General features: G+C 44.2%; 1 protein-coding gene across 6 annotated transcripts in view; it reads left to right on the top strand.

Moving 5' to 3' along the window:
• LOC310701070 (uncharacterized protein) overlaps positions 1-16,595 on the top strand; it is a 59,407-nt gene that overhangs the window by 32,937 nt on the left and 9,875 nt on the right. Inside the window, exon 6 of one of the 6 annotated variants that reach the window (XM_083491249.1) lies at positions 5,627-7,272. The exons of the other annotated variants lie outside the window; for them this stretch is intronic. Within the exon in view, the coding sequence (XP_083347375.1) occupies positions 5,627-7,164 (1,538 nt within the window). The 3' untranslated portion in view covers positions 7,165-7,272. Of the gene's footprint in view, positions 1-5,626; positions 7,273-16,595 lie in introns of those variants that run through there. 6 annotated transcript variants of the gene reach the window in all.

Genomic DNA, 16,595 nt, shown 5'->3' with positions numbered 1-16,595 from the left:
TCCCTCAAAAGCAGATCTAACAACAAAGTTTCCTTTTTCAGATATTTTGTCAATATTTGTTCCTTTAAAATGCGAAGGAGAACAATGGAATCACTATGTTTCTCTTCTTTTGACTGTCTGTCAAAAACGTTTGTCTGTAGTCAATGAACTTCCCAAAAGCTTCTGTCCTGACACCCCGCTCCCAGGTTCAAGACGGTGGAGAATTACTTTTCTTTACACTCTCTTCTGCAGGCTTAAACAATCCAGAAAAAATCCCCCCTCTTCTCCTGCTTCCGAAGGGGGTTCAGTACTTTTAAATGATGAAAGTTGATCCTTTGCGAACGATTTTTTGAACTCTAGTTTACCATGTCTTTGCTTTAATCTATCTACAAGAAACGGAAGGCTGACTTCCTGTTTAGACCTTCCCGCTTCAGTGCCAATTTAAGAAGAATTTCTCAATCCAATTTTCCGTTCTACTCACTGGTCGTTGTTTAAAGTCCAATTGTCCAAATTTAGTCTACTCACGGGTAGTTGTTTTTGTAGCCAAATTGTCCCAGGAAAAAGGTAGCGCTCTCCGGCAACGGCTGTGCAGCTTCGCTCCACAGAAGAAGCAGTTGACTCTCAGCACCGCGCCACTTGCCCCTCTTTGCTCCGGAACCCGTAGTTGGGTTCCTTTACGGATTGGGCGCGCGCGAAAGGTGCCCGCCGAGTCCCATGGTCACAGGCTTCATCCGCCTGTGATTTTTTAAAGGGTCCCCGCTTCGCCGTAGCAGAACAAACCCGTTTTCCGTGGAGCCAGTCCCTCCGGATCAGAGGGAATCCGCCATTACCGATGGCGCCACCCCGGAAGTCCCATGAAATGTTTTAAACTGGAACAAAAAATAGGGAAACAGGAGAGAACAGAGAGCATTCAACATTGCATAGCTGAATGCCTAGTCAGGAGTTCTTGCGGCTGGTGTGTTAGGTTAAGTGTGATTAATAGTCATTTTTCCTCTTCTGTTACCAATGAAACAATACAGAGTTGGTCTCCTCATGAACACAGGACAGGGGTTCAAACTGAAGCAAGTGATTTACGTATAAATTTAAATTTAGACCAATCAGATTGAGGCAGCTGCTGATGGGGTGTAGGTTTCACAGACAAGGCATGGACGTTAATGCATTGTGACCAAAGAGTTATGCATAAGGAAGTGTAAAGGAGGAGTGTAGGAATGAAAATCAGGACAGACGAGTCGCAGGTGTCATGTGAGAGGCGTCTGCCGGGGCAAGCCCCGGGAACTCTCTTTTATTGAATATTAGAAACATTGCCACAGGTGTGCTTGTGGCTGATTGGTTGATACAAACACAAAGCAACTTGTTGCTGATTGGTTAACATAAGTACAAGGCGGGAATTACATACGATCATTAATCACCAATAGATTAAAGGCTGGGAAAGGGAGCTGGAACTAGACAGGCATGAAAGCCTCCTAATTAAAATATAACCAATGATTAATATATTAAGACTAAAACAATTACCTTTCAATATATGTGGTCAACTAAGCATTAAGGAATAGGTCAAAGTGTAATGTTGTCTTGAACTCAAACTGAACTGGAACATTTTGGGATGATGAGAGAATGTCCCAAGAACGGTTTGTGCAGTATTATGTACAGAAACAAAGCTTGGCGGTGAGGCTATCCCAGCATGCCACAGTCATGTGTAGAAGCAAATGTGTAGAGGCAAATGTGTAGAGGCAAATATTCCTACAGAGGAGAATCGTGGGATCATGGACTGTCTGAACCCCTCTCTCCTGTAATCTTCATAGAACTCTAACCCGATGGTTGCCATTAATTTCATTCTGAATTGATTCTAGAATGTATTTTAATTACCTTATTTTTTGCTTCATAAGACACACTTTTTTCTTCCTAAAAAGCAAGGGGAAATGTCTGTATGTCTTATGGGGCGAATGTGTGGTCCTTGGAGCCGAAGTGCCCAGGGGCAAAAAGCAGATCATGCTTTTTTTGTTTTTGTTTTTTGAAAGAGGGAAGTGGGTGTTGAAACAAAGCCGCTGATCGGCAAGCGACTGGGAGCAAGATAAGGGACGCTAGCAATAAAGAAGGCTGCCTGGGAGGGGGGAGGTAAAGACAGCAAACTTGCAAGGAGAGGAGACAGGAAGACTAAAGCAATGAGGAGAGTAATTAGAAGAAAGGGAGTAGCAAAGAACTGCTCCAGCTAAGGAAAAGACACTAAGGCAAACAAGAGGGAAGGGAGTGTTGAAAGGAAGCAGCTGATCGGTAAGGGATCGGGAGGGAGATAAGGGACGCTAGCGATAAAGGAGGCTGCCTGGGAGGGGGGAGGTAAAAGTCTATGGATCCTAAGGATTTTTACATTGGGTCACCTCAAATTCACCATCAGATCACATAGCATGTCCATGGCTACAGCCTGCACCAGAAAAAGCACGCACCCAGTGTTGCCTGGGGCCACAATGGTGCAAAAACGTGGTTACAAAGCACAGAGCCCCATGGATCCTGAGGATTTTTGCATTGGGCTTCCGCCACAGAATCCAAACGGATGTAACCAGAAAACACCATCGCTTACAAGAAAATCTAAACCATGCTGAAAGGAGAGCCATAGATAATCTCAGGAACAACCCAGACATTATAACTAAAGAGGCGGACAAGGGTGGAGCTGTCGTCATCATGAACAAAACTGATTACATCCAGGAGGCTCACAGATTCTAATACCGCCTTTTACATAAAATTGGACTCAGACCCCACACAAGAATATAACAAAGAACTGAACAAGATTGTTGAGGAGCTACATCCACACATCCAAGAACAGATCCTCACAAACACACCAGCAGAACCTCGACCAGGAACTTTCTATCTTCTACCTAAAATACACAAACCAGGAAATCCAGGACGCCCCATCATCTCAGGTATTGGCACTATTACTCTTACTATATGGTTATATGGACTCTGTTCTGAAACCATATGCCATCCGTGCTCCCAGCTACGTACGTGACACCACAGAGTTGAATAATCTTCCTAACAATACTATAGTAGCCACTATGGATGTGGAATCTGTATACCAACATCCCACACAACGATGGCTTACAAGCTATAAGGAACACCATTTCAGATAAAATCACAGCGGACTTTGCTACCAAACTCTGCCATTTGGTCCTTACCCACAACAACTTCAAATTTGGTGATGACCTGTTCCTCCAGATCAGCGGCACAGCAATGGGCCCCCGCATGGCCCCACAGTATGCCAACATCTTCATGGCACATTTCGAACAACATTTCCTAAACTCCTATCCACTTAAACCTCTCTTGTACCTGTGATACATACCATCTGAGGACTATTTAATTGCTCTTCTTCTAACATTGTGTATGCCAGTGTTTCCCAACCTTTTTTGGGCAAAGGCACACTTGTTTCATGAAAAAAATCTCGAGGCACACCACCATTAGAAAATGTTAAAAAATTTAACTCTGCGCCTATATTGACTATATAAAAAGTACAGTGGTGCCTCGCAAGACGAAATTAATTCGTTCCGCAAGTCTCTTCGTCTTGCGATGCACGGTTTCCCATAGGAATGCATTGAAAATCAATTAATGCGTTCCTAGGGAAACCGCCTTCAGACCAGGTCCGGGGACAGTCTGTCCCCCGACCTCTTCTGAAGGCTGGGGGGGGGGGACAAGGGCTTTTCTTCCCACTGCCAGCCTTCAGAAGGCTGTTCTGAAGGCTGGCGGTGGGAAGAAAAGCTCTTCTTCCCACCTCCCGCCCCGCAAGCTCCGGGGACAGGAGGGCTTTGCTGCCGACCGCCAGCATTTTAAAAGCCCCTGCTGTCCCGGGGCGATTTTAAAATGCTGGCGGGCGGGAGCGAAGTCTCCGCTGCCCCGAGGAGATTTTAAAATGCTGGGGGTTGGCAGCGAACGCTTTGCTCCCACCCGCCAGCATTTTAAGATCGCCCGGGGCAGCAGAGAAGTCTCCGCTGTCCCGGGAAGGCAGGCGGGGGGAGCAAAGACTTTTGCCCCCGCCTGCCTTCAGAAGAGGTCCAGGACCTCGTTCCGATGCCCGGCGGCGGGGTGCGAGGTTCCCGCCTCACCGCCCGGCATCGGGGCATCGTTCCGATGCCGGGCGGCGGGGTGCGAGGTTCCCGCCCCCCGCCCCGCTTCGGGGCAGCGTTCCGAAGCGGGGCGGCTGGGGCAGGTGTTCCCGCCCCCCGCCCCGCTTCGGAGCAGCGTTCCGAAGCGGGGCGGCTGGGGCAGGTGTTCCCGCCCCCCCCCCCCGCTTCGGAGCAGCGTTCCGAAGCGGGGCGGCTGGGGCAGGTGTTCCCGCCCCGCTTCGGAGCAGCGTTCCGAAGCGGGGCGGCTGGGGCAGGTGTTCCCGCCCCCCGCCCCGCTTCGGAGCAGAGTTCCGAAGCGGGGCGGCTGGGGCAGGTGTTCCCGCCCCCCGCCCCGCTTCGGAGCAGAGTTCCGAAGCGGGGCGGCTGGGGCAGGTGTTCCCGCCCCCCCGCCCCGCTTCGGAACACCGGGAGAAGCGATCTCCCCGCAGCCCCTTGCTTCAAAAGAGGTCCGGGGGCAGCGGGGAAGAAGCGCTGCGCTTCCCGCTGCCCCCGGACCTCTTTTGAAGCAAGGGGCTGCGGGGAGATCGCTTCTCCCCGCAAAGCCTTGCTTCAAAAGAGGTTCGGGGGCAGCGCGAAGCGCTTCCCGCTGTCCCCGGACCTCTTTTGAAGCAAGGGGCGGTGGGGAGAAGCGATCTCGGGCGCCGCGGCGCGCAGGCGCACTGCTCGCTCCTCTTTCCGCGCAGGCGCCTTCTCTCGCTCTTTCGCCTCCTTTTCTTTCTCTCTCGATGGTCCGCCTACAAAGGAGCGAGGGAGGCGCCCGCCATGTTTGGATTTGCATCCAGCAGGAGATGCCGCCGCCGCCCCGCCTCTCCCGCCTCCCTCCCACGGCACGCCAGGCAAGGTCTCACGGCACACTGGTGTGCCGCGGAACACCGGTTGGGAAACACTGGTGTATGCCATCAAATGCCAACAGTGCCCTTCAGCTCTCTATACTGGACAAACAGGCCAAACCCTACGCCAAAGGATAAATGGACATAAATCTGATATCAGGAATCATAAGATAGAGAAACTAGTAGGAGAACACTTCAATCTCCCAGGACATTCTATACAAGATCTCAAAGGAGCTGTCTTATTACGAAATAATTTCCGAAATAGACTGGAAAGAGAAGTTGCTGAATTGCAACTTATTACCAAACTTAAAACCCTGGAGAGACCTGGTCTGAATAGAGACATTGGATTCTTATCTCATTATACATGATAAAGCTGTTTTACCCATCTCACCCCTTGCTTTTTCCTGTAAGACCAATTGCAGTCATTAACAGCCATCAACAGGTTTACCACACCTACCAGCCAATCACCCATTCCCACCACCCTTCTGAGAAATACCTCTCCGCAGCCTCTCACTATATATAAGGCTCTGGTGACTTCTGTTTCAGTGTGTCTGAAGAAGTGTGCATGCACACGAAAGCTCATACCAATAACAAACTTAATTGGTCTCTAAGGTGCTACTGGAAGGAATTTTTTTAATTCATTAACATTGTTCATTAATCTGGTGCTTCATTTCTTCCTGAGGCTCTAATTAGCTTCTCTCTTCATTGCAGATGGTGATGAATTTGAGGGGAAGAACAAAGGGGACCACAACAGAATCCACATAGCGGAGAAGTCAAGTAAATATTCAGGGTATGGAGAGAACACCCGTCAGACCTCCCAGTCCACCTCCCATCAAAGAAAGAGCTACATTCAGAGGGATAGCCTTACTTCACACGAAAGAACTCACAGTGGTGATAAACTGCATCAGTGCTTGGAATGTGGAAAGAGCTTCAGTCGGAAGGATTCTCTCACTTCCCATCGAAGAATTCATACAGGTGAGAAACCCTATCAATGTTTGGAATGTAGAAAGTGCTTCACCCAAAGGGCCCATCTCCTGATGCATCAAAAAACTCATACAGATCAGAAACCCTATCAATGCTTGGAATGTGGAAAGAGCTTCAGTCGGAAGGATACTCTCACTTCCCATCACAGAATTCATACAGGGGAGAAACCCTATCAGTGCTTGGAATGCGGAAAGAAATTCAGACTGAGCTCACAGCTGACTTCCCATCACAAAATTCATACAGGGGAGAAACCCTATCAGTGCTTGGAATGCGGAAAGAAATTCAGACTGAGCTCACAGCTCACTTCCCATCACAGAATTCATACAGGGGAGAAACCCTATCAGTGCTTGGAATGTGGAAAGAAATTCAGACTGAGCTCAGAGCTCACTTCCCATCACAGAATTCATACAGGGGAGAAACCCTATCAGTGCTTGGAATGTGGAAAGAAATTCAGACTGAGCTCAGAGCTCACTTCCCATCACAGAATTCATACAGGGGAGAAACCCTATCAGTGCTTGGAATGTGGAAAGAGCTTCAGCCATAGTAGGATTCTGACAACCCATCAAAGATTTCATACAGGGGAGAAACCCTATCAGTGTTTGCAATGCAGAAAGTGCTTCAGTCAGAGGAGAAATCTCACTTCCCATCGAAGAATTCATACAGGAGAGAAACCCTATCAGTGCTATGAGTGTGGAAAGAGCTTCACTCAGAGGGCCAATCTCACTTCCCATCAAAGAATTCATACAGGTCAGAAACCATATAAATGCTTTGAATGTGGAAAGAGCTTTAGTCGGAGCAACTCTCTCACTTCCCATCAAAGAATTCATACAGGTGAGAAACCCTATCAGTGCCAGGAATGTGGAAAGAGCTTTCGTGAGGGGGGGAAACTCGCTTCTCATCGAAGAATTCATACAGGTGAGAAACCCTATCAATGCTTGGAATGTGGAAAGAGCTTTCGTGAGGGGGGAAAACTCGCTTCTCATCGAAGAATTCATACAGGTGAGAAACCCTATCAATGCTTGGAATGTGGAAAGAGCTTTCGTGAGGGGAGAAAATTCGCTTCTCATCGAAGAATTCATACAGGTGAGAAACCCTATCAATGCTTGGAATGTGGAAAGTGCTTTCGTGAGAGGGGAAAACTCGCTTCTCATCGAAGAATTCATACAGGGGAGAAACCCTATCAATGCTTGGAATGTAGAAAGAGCTTCAGTCGGAGGGATAGTCTTACTTCCCATCAAATAATTCATACAGGGGAGAAACCCTAACAGTGCTTGGAATGTTTAAAGAAGAAACAATAATAACAGATATAGGTAGGTAGCCATGTTGATCTGCCATAATTGAAACAAAATAAAAAAGTTTGCTATTGGTATGAACCTTCATGTGCATGTACACTACTTCAGATACCATGCATGAATAAACTTGGTTGGTCTTTAAGGTGCTACTGGAAGAATTTTTTTAAAAAAATAATAATTTATTACTTGTACTGGTGTTCCACAGTATCTGTTCCACAGATACGCTGGGCAGCTCCCAACAGAATATTGAAAACATGATAAAACATCAAGCGTTGTTGTTTAGTCGTTGAGTCGTGTCCGACTCTTCGTGACCCCATGGACCAGAGCACGCCAGGCACTCCTGTCTTCCACTGCCTCCCGCACTTTGGTCAGACTCATGCTGGCAGCTTTGAGAACACTGTCCAACCATCTCATCCTCTGTCGTCCCCTTCTCTCTCTCTCTTTTTTATAAAATTTTTATTAGTGTTTTACATTACAAAATAGACAAAGAAAAAGAAAAAATACAAAATAAAAATAGTTAAAAACAATCAATCTTTTCATCACATTTTTTCCCCATTAACTTATTTCCCGGACCTCCTCATACCTCCCTTTCTTGTATTCCAGTTCAATTTATTAACTTAGCAGTTTCTTTCCCTCTTTAATTCAACCCAGATCTTAAATCTTAAGTTATATCATTAAATTTTTACTTATAAAGAAAAACCATTTTTTCATGTTCTTTTATACCACTACAGCTAGAAACCACTTAATTTCAATCCAACATCATTCTAACATTCATTAATTTTACAATATTTCTGTAAATAATCTTTAAATTTCTTCCAGTCTTCTTCCACCGACTCTTCTCCCTGATCTCGGATTCTACCAGTCATTCCATGTAATCCATCACCTTCATCTGCCATTCTTCCAAAGTGGGTAAATCTTGTGTCTTCCAATACTTTGCAATAAGTATTCTTGCTGCTGTTGTCGTGTACATAAAGAAAGTTCTATCCTTCTTTAACACCGATTGATCGACTATGCCCAGGAGAAAGGCCTCTGGTTTCTTCAAGAAGGGATATTTAAATACCTTTTTCAATTCATTATATATCGTCTCCCAGAAAGCCTTAATCCTTGGGCATGTCCACCAAAGGTGAAAGAATGTACCTTCAGTTTCTTTACATTTCCAACATTTATTATCAGGCAAGTGATAGATTTTTGCTAGCTTGACTGGGGTCATGTACCACCTGTATATCATTTTCATAATATTCTCTCTTGTCGTCCCCTTCTCCTTGTGCCTGCAATCTTTCCCAACATCAGGGTCTTTTCCAGGGAGTCTTCTCTTCTCATGAGGTGGCCAAAGTACTGGAGCCTCAGCTTCACGATCTGTCCTTCCAGTGAGCAATCAGGGCTGATTTCCAGAATGGAGAGGTTTGATCTTCTTGCAGTAGAATTGTAGAGTTGCAAGTAAAAGTAAAAGGTAAAGGACCTCTGGACGTTTAAGTCAAAGGAGACTGTGTTACAGCGCTCATCTCGCTTTCAGGCCGAGGGAGCTGTTGTTTGTCCACAGACAGCTTTCTGAGTCATGTGGACAGCATGAATAAACCGCTACTGGCACACAGAGGACCGTGACGAGTGCCAGAGCGCACAGAAACACAGTTTACCTTCCCACTGCTGTGGTACCTATTTATCTACTTGCACTGGTGTGCTTTCAAACTGCTAGGTTGGCAGGAGCTGGGACAGAGCAATGGGAGCTCACCCCATCGTGGGGATTTGAACCGCCAACCTTCCAATCAGCAAGCCCAAGAGGCTCAGTGGTTTAGACCACAGTTGCAAGTACCCTGGGGTCATCCAGTCCAACCCTCTGCAACACAGGAATCTCATTTCTAGCATCCCTGAGAGATGGCCATCCAACCTCTTCTCAAAAGCCGCCAGTGAAGAAGAGACCACAAACTCCAGAGGGAGACCAGTCCACTGTCAAACAACTCTAATCACCAGGAAGATGAGCCCTTTGATAAATTTGGTTTTGGCAACTGCAAAACAACATACAAGATCCTGGTTTTTCCCTGAGATATGACACTTGAAAATCGGCTGTATTATATTCAGAAATGATTTTATATTTATAAAATTTTTATTGGTTTTACAGAATTTTTTTAAAAAACAAACAAACAAACAAACACTTAAAAAGACAAACATACACGTATAGTTTCAAACATATTTTCATAAACCTCTTTTCTTGGACTTCCCCATACCCCCCCTCTCTGCATCCCAATGTCCATAATCTACTAGCAACTCCCAGTTTGTTACTTTCCAATCTCTGTCATCTTAGTCCTCTTTTGTATTCTAACCTTATATCCCTGTACCCCTTTGTTTCTGAAAGCCACAACATTTTAACATTCATTAAGTTTATAGTAGTCCTTAAGATAACTTTTAAATTTTCTCCATTCTTCTTCCACCGTCTCTTTTCGTTGGTCACGGATTCTGCCTGTCATCTCGGCCAATGTCATATAGTCCATCACTTTCATCTGCCATTCTTCCAGAGTGGGTAGATCTTGTGTCTTCCAATACTTTGCGATGAGTATTCTTGCTGCTGTTGTAGCGTACATGAAAAAAGTTCTATCCTTCTTTGTCACCAATTGGCCGACAATGCCCAAGAGAAAGGCCTCTGGTTTTTTAGGAAAGGTACATTTAAGTACCTTTTTCATTTCATTATAGATCGTTTCCCAGAAGGCCTTAATCTTCGGGCATGTCCACCAAAGGTGGTAGAAGGTACCTTCAGTCTCTTTATACTTCCAACATTTGTTATCGGGCAAATGATAAATTTTTGCCAGCTTGACTGGGGTCATGTACCACCTATAAACCATTTTCATAATGTTTTCCTTTAAGGCATTACATGCCGTAAACTTAATGCCGGTGTTCCATAACCATTCCCAGTCAGCTGACATAATGTTATGTCCAACATCCTGTGCCCACTTAATCATAGCCGATTTAACTGTTTCATCCTGTGTATTCCATTTCAGCAACAAGTTATACATTCTAGATAAATTCTTAGTATTGGGTTCTAACAGTTCGGTTTCTAATTTTGATTTTTCCACCTGGAAACCGATTTTCCTGTCCTGTTTGTAAAATTCCACTATTTGACGATATTGAAACCAATTTTGTACTTTATGTTTCAATTTCTCATGACTTTGTAGTTTGAACCTATCTCCATCCTGTTCTAAAATTTCCCAATACTTCGGCCATCCGACCTCCATATTGAGTTTCTTCACTGCTTTAGCCTCCACTGGTGACACCCATCTAGGGGTTTTATTTTCCAATAGATCTTTATATCTTATCCAAACATTAAACAATGCTTTTCTGACAATGTGATTTTTAAAGGCACTGTTAACTTTGTCATACCAAAGATATGCATGCCAACCAAAAGCATTATTAAAACCTTCCAGATCCAAAATGTCCGTGTTCTCGAGGAGCATCCATTCTTTCAGCCAGCAAAAAGCTGCTGCCTCGTAGTACAATTTTAAGTCCGGCAGGGCAAAACCCCCTCTTTCTTTAGCATCTGTCAATATTTTAAATTTAATTCTGGGCTTTTTGCCCTGCCAGACAAATTTCGAAATATCTTTCTGCCACCTCTTAAAACATTCCATCTTGTCAAGAATCTGCAAGGTCTGAAACAGAAATAACATTCTAGGCAATACATTCATTTTGATCACTGCGATTCGGCCTAACATTGACAATTTCAAATTTGACCATATTTCTAGATCTTTTTTAATTTCTGACCAACATTTTTCATAGTTGTCCTTGTACAAATTCACATTTTTAGATGTTAAGTAAACCCCTAGGTATTTCACCTTCTTGACCACTGTCAAACCTGTCTCCTCTTGGAATTTCTCCTTTTCCATATCTGTTAAGTTTTTCCCTAAAACTTTAGTTTTTTGTTTATTCAACTTAAATCCAGCTACCTGGCCAAACTGTTGTATTATTTCTAAAACCTTTTTCGTACTAGTGTTTGGCTCTTGCAAAGTCAATACTAGGTCATCTGCAAATGCTCTTAACTTATAATGTTTAGCTCCGACCTGCACACCTTTAACCTGCTGGTCATTTCTTATCATGTTCAGCAGCACCTCCAGAACTGAAATAAAAAGTAATGGGGAAATTGGGCACCCCTGTCGTGTTCCTTTTTCTATCTTAAGTTCCTCAGTCACTACATTGTTTACAATCAGTTTAGCTTTTTGTTCAGAATATATTGCAGCCATACCATTCTCAAAACCCTGGCCTACCCCCATCGCATGAAGATTCTTCCTCATAAAACTCCAAGAAATATTATCAAAGGCTTTCTCCGCATCCACAAAGATCAGTACTGCTTTAGTGTTTATATTCACCTCTAGCTTTTCCAGAATGTCTATTACATTCCTTACATTATCTGCTAGGTGTCTTTTAGGGAGAAAGCCTGCTTGGTCCTTATGAATCTTCTCCATCAACACTCTTTTAAATCTTTTTGCCAAAATGTCTGCAAAAATTTTGTAATCCACATTAAGCAATGATATTGGGCGGTAGTTCTTAAGTTGGGTCTTTTCAGTCTCTGACTTTGGTATGAGTGAAATATATGCCTCTTTCCAGGATTCAGGTGCCCTTTTTCCCTCAAGGATCTCGTTACAAACTTCTCTTAATGGTTGAGTCAGCCATTCCTTCAGCGATTTGTAATATCTGGAAGTCAGTCCATCTGGTCCTGGAGATTTGCCCAATTGCATATTCTGAATGGCAGCCTCTATCTCTTGTTCTGAGATTCTCTGGTTCAGATCCATCTTACTTTGGTGAGAGATGTTTTGTAATCCATATTTTCCAAGGAATTTGTCTATATCTTCTTCATTTTGGGGCCCTTGAGTGTAAAGTTTTTTGAAGTAACTCAGAAAGCAGTTTCTAATTTCATTGGGTTTAGATATATTTTTTCCATCCACCTCTAGGCTTGTAACTGTATTTAATTTCTGCCTTTTCTTCAGTTGCCATGCCAAAAGTTTGCCACATTTATTTGCTGATTCAAAAGTCTTTTGCTTCATTTGCTTTATCTTCCATTCAATCTCTTGGTTCATCAATTCCATATATTGTGTTTGATATAACTTGATCTCTCTTAAAATGTCCTGAGACTTTGGTTTTGTTCTTAATTTTCTCTCTCCTTCCTTTATCATTTCCAAAATCTTTTCTTTTTTCTCATTTTGTTTTTTCCTCTTTATTGAATTTTGTTGAATCAAAAATCCTCTCATCACCGCTTTACTTGCATCCCAGATCACTCTTTTCTCCACGTCGGTCCTCAGATTTATTTCAAAATAGTCTTTTAGAGTCTTTTGGGCCTTCGTGAGGATCTCCTTATCTCGAAAGAGGGTGTCATTCATTCTCCATCTAAATTGACCAGTTATTGTCAGTTTCATCTCCATCTTCACGGCATTATGGTCGGAGCAAGTTTTTGGGCAGATTTCCACTTTCTTAATCTTTGGGGCCATACCACTAGTAATCCAAATTTGATCAATTCTGGTCCAGGTCATCATTGCTTGGGAGAAAAAAGTTCCCTCTCTCTCCAGAGGGTTCCTTGTTCTCCATATGTCTATCAAGTCCATATTTTCTGTCATTTCAAAAAAAGTCTTAGGAAGTCTCCCTTCCTTACTAACTGTTAGTCTTTGTGCCTTGTCCATATTAGTGGAGACCACGCCATTCATGTCTCCCATGATTATCATATTGTAATCCAAATAGTCAGTCAGGGTTTCATGAAGTCTCTTAAAGAAGTCAGATTTGCCTTCATTTGGTACATAAATTCCAACCACTAAAAATTTTTCTCCTTGTATTTGTATCTCCACTGCCAGGTATCTCCCTTGTTCGTCTTTGAATATCATTTTTGGGGCCCATTTCTCTTTCACGTATATTACAACTCCTCTTTTCTTAACTTTATCTGATGAAATGAATTCTTGTCCTAGCCTTTTATTTATGAGTAGTCTCCTGTGGGCTCTAGTTATGTGAGTTTCTTGTAGGCATATCAGGTCCAGTTGTTCTCTGTTCAATATATGAAATACTTGTCTTCTCTTCAAAGGCCCATTGAGCCCATTACAATTCCAACTAAGGAATTGCAGAGCCATCTTACTATTTTTCTAAAACTCCTCCAACAGCTCCAAGTTGTTGCTCTTCTTCTGATGGTGGTGGTTTTTGTCCAATCGAGAGATTCAAAATCTCTAGTGCTCTCCTCTGTTCTGCAAGTGCGTCCACAGTCCCCTTCTGCAGGTCCTCCTGGTTTCTTGCCAAAAATTTGTCCTTATCTTGAATTGTCTTTATTTTCACCTTCTTTGCCTTATAGTCAAATGACAGTCCTTGTGGGAACTCCCACCTGAAGCGGATGGAATTTTTCTTTAACAAAAGAACCAAATCCTTGTAGAAGTTTCTTAGATCCAAAATATATTTTGGAATGTCTTTAAAGATCTGTACAGCTGAATTTCCAATTTGCAAGGCCTTTTCAAAGTGTAGTCCTAGTATTTTGTCTCTTTCCTCCTTGGATCTAAGTGTGATCAAGCAATCTCTCGGGGTCTTTCTGTCTTGCTTTTTACCCAATCTAAAAGCTGTCGTGATTTTGAATTCATCTTCCTCAAGGTCCCAACAATCCACAAACTCCCGTGTCAGATATTCCACCAGATTGTCTCTTTCATTCTCCGGAATCAGTCTTAATTTCAAATTTCTCTCTTTTCTCTGTAACTCCCACAAGGCCAAAGTTGCATCATGCTCATAAACCTTCTTAGCAATCGGCTCTAATTTCTCTTGTGTCTCTCCAGCAGTAGCTTTAGCATCTTCGGCAATTTGACGCGTGGTAGCGTTTTCCTCCACCAATTTATTTATAGATTCTGTGTTCTGGTTTAGTCTTACTGATATTTCTGTTAATTTTTGTGTATTCTCTGAAGTCTGTTTTGTCAAAGACTCCAGAGTTTGGTTTATCTTGAGCAGAGCATCTGTCACAGCTTCCATAGAGGCAGCTGTTCCTTTTTCTTGTCCTGTTGTTCCTGCTGATCCGGCTGTTACGCCTGAAATTGAGCCTCTTTTCTTTGTCTGTTGCTGCTGCAGCTGTTGTTGTTGTTGTTGCTTGGTCTTGGCTCTTGTGACTATCTCTTCTTGTGAGCCACTCATGTCAAGGTCAATTCCCACGGGATCTGTTCTCCGTTGGAAAATTCCACTGTCTTAGGCCATGCCGGACTTTACTTTATCCTCTAGGGGGAGCAAATCAAAATGGCCATAGAACAAAATATCCAAATACGAAGACAAAGGAGAATATCCAAAGATGTAAAAAAGGAGATTAACACAGTCAAAGTCAATGTTGCTAAAAGCTTATAACTTCAAATTGCCACAGTTGCCCAATTTATACTGTTTCTTCTTATAACGTACTGTAGCCAGGCACTGTGAAAACTTTGTATCACAGTATCACTTTTGCAGAAAAAAGTCAGTTCAGTGTCCTAAAAAGGCAGACCGTTTCATGCTTTCAATAGGTGAGACAGCAGAGGATTTTTACTTCAAGTAAATCGTGCAATTACTAATCGCATTCACCTCCCCTCTGCCCTGCTAGCTAGAGGGGAGATCAAAGGTCTAAATGTCCGGTTTAGCTGATCAAAGAGCGAGTTTCAACGGATGCAAGTTTAGAGTTCCGTTGCTTTCACTTTCATGCAGTCGGGGGGAGGCAGACTTCCTTGATTTAAATCTCCCCGTTTTTAGCCCAATTTTCAAAATTTAAAAGGTCCCGATTATTTTCCAGCTCTTACTCACGGGAATTCAGTCCGAATTTTCTTTTCAGGAAGGAATCGGCGCTCTCCGCTTATGGCGACGCGGCTTCACTTCGCAGGCTGGGTAGCGACTCTCAGCACCGCGCTCACTCCCGATGTCGATCCGTAGCCTTTAAAAAGGCTCTTTCACGGTACCGGGGGGCGCAAAGGTGCCCACCGAGTCTCCTTGTTCTCAGGCTTCAGCGCCTGGGATTTTAGGGGTCCCCCGCTCGCCGTAGCGGGTAAGACCCGAACTTGCGAAGCAGTCCTTCTCCGGAGCTCGGAGGTAGGACCGCCATTAAGCGCTGGCACCGACCGGAAGTCGCTATATTCAGAAATGATTTTGGCCACGTAGAAGAAGAGTTTGGATTTGATATCCCGCTTTATCATTACCCGAAGGAGTCTCAAAGCGGCTAACATTCTCCCTTCCCTTCCTCCCCCACAACAAACACTCTGTGAGGTGAGTGAGGCTAAGAGATTTCAGAGAAGTGTGACTAGCCCAAGGTCACCAAACTGCTGCATGTGGAAGAGCGGAGACGCGAACCCGGTTCCCCAGATTACGAGTCTATCGCTCTTAACCAGTACACCACAGTGGCTCTTGTAGTAAACAACAGTATTTTTCTTTCCAAATTTAATGAGTAGGAAATCTCCAACATTTATATTTTCAGGATTGGGAACATCAAAAATTGTACACTAGCAGGGCACTTCTATATGTATCAATGTGCCCCATGTCTTAGTGTATCAAAGTGCCCAAAACAGACATTTTCAAAAAAATAACATTTATTAATAAAACCACTGAATTTATTTAAAAATCATGTGTAATCCTGATTACTGAGTGGAATAACTTACCTTTGGTCTTTTTAAATCTTAAGGATTTAAAACAGCGTTGAAGCACTTTTACATTTCTCATAATTGTTCATTTGGCTGCACTAAAAACACACCTACTCTTGTCAAACGCCAACAGCTAACTGGTGGGCGGCGTGGTCACAACTGTTGTACTCACACATCTATAGACACGTTTCTCGAAACTGAAATATTGTTGGTGTATCAATGTGCCCCTTGCATCAATGTGTCCCCCTCCCCCCTACATGCCAGAGAGGCTGCTTCCCTGGGCAAGGAAGGAGCAGGAATCCCTAAAGGGGAGGATCTGTATGTGATCCCATCTCTAGAGCTCACATAAACACCAGAGGGAAGGTGGCCGGAGCGTAAAAGGCAAAAGCATTGGCCTCGAACGCAGGCCTCAGGGACGCTTCTCCCCGTTCGCCCCATAGAGACCTGGGACCCCTTCTCCAGGAGGGACCTCTGAAGAGGAGGAAGCCAGGGTGGATCAGTCCCTGGACCTTGGAGGCAATGCCTGGACTCCTCTGGAAAAATGCAATATAATGTTCCTTTCCCCATTGGCCAGGAACCTAAGCTCCTTTTGGGGTTGTCATTCCACACCCCCAAGGTTCCTCCAAGGCCTTGGGGAAGGAAACTGAGGCAGGCCTGGCCATGGCAAGAGGAAGAGCTCTGGCTGCCCCCAGGGCCCTGCAGGGGATTCAGGGTGGGGGGCCTGCCTCTTCCTCTGGCCATGGCAGTCCCCAGGAAGCCTGGAAGAAAGGCAGGAGACCCTTAGCAGAGAGCAGCCAAGTCCGGTTCTTCTCCGCAATGGCT

Source organism: Podarcis liolepis (genome assembly GCF_965112155.1).
Source record: "Podarcis liolepis genome assembly, chromosome: 2".
In the NCBI taxonomy this organism is placed as follows: Eukaryota; Metazoa; Chordata; class Lepidosauria; order Squamata; family Lacertidae; genus Podarcis; species Podarcis liolepis.
The sequence above is the reverse complement of the archived record's forward strand: the minus strand, read 5'-3'. Positions and strand labels throughout refer to the sequence as shown.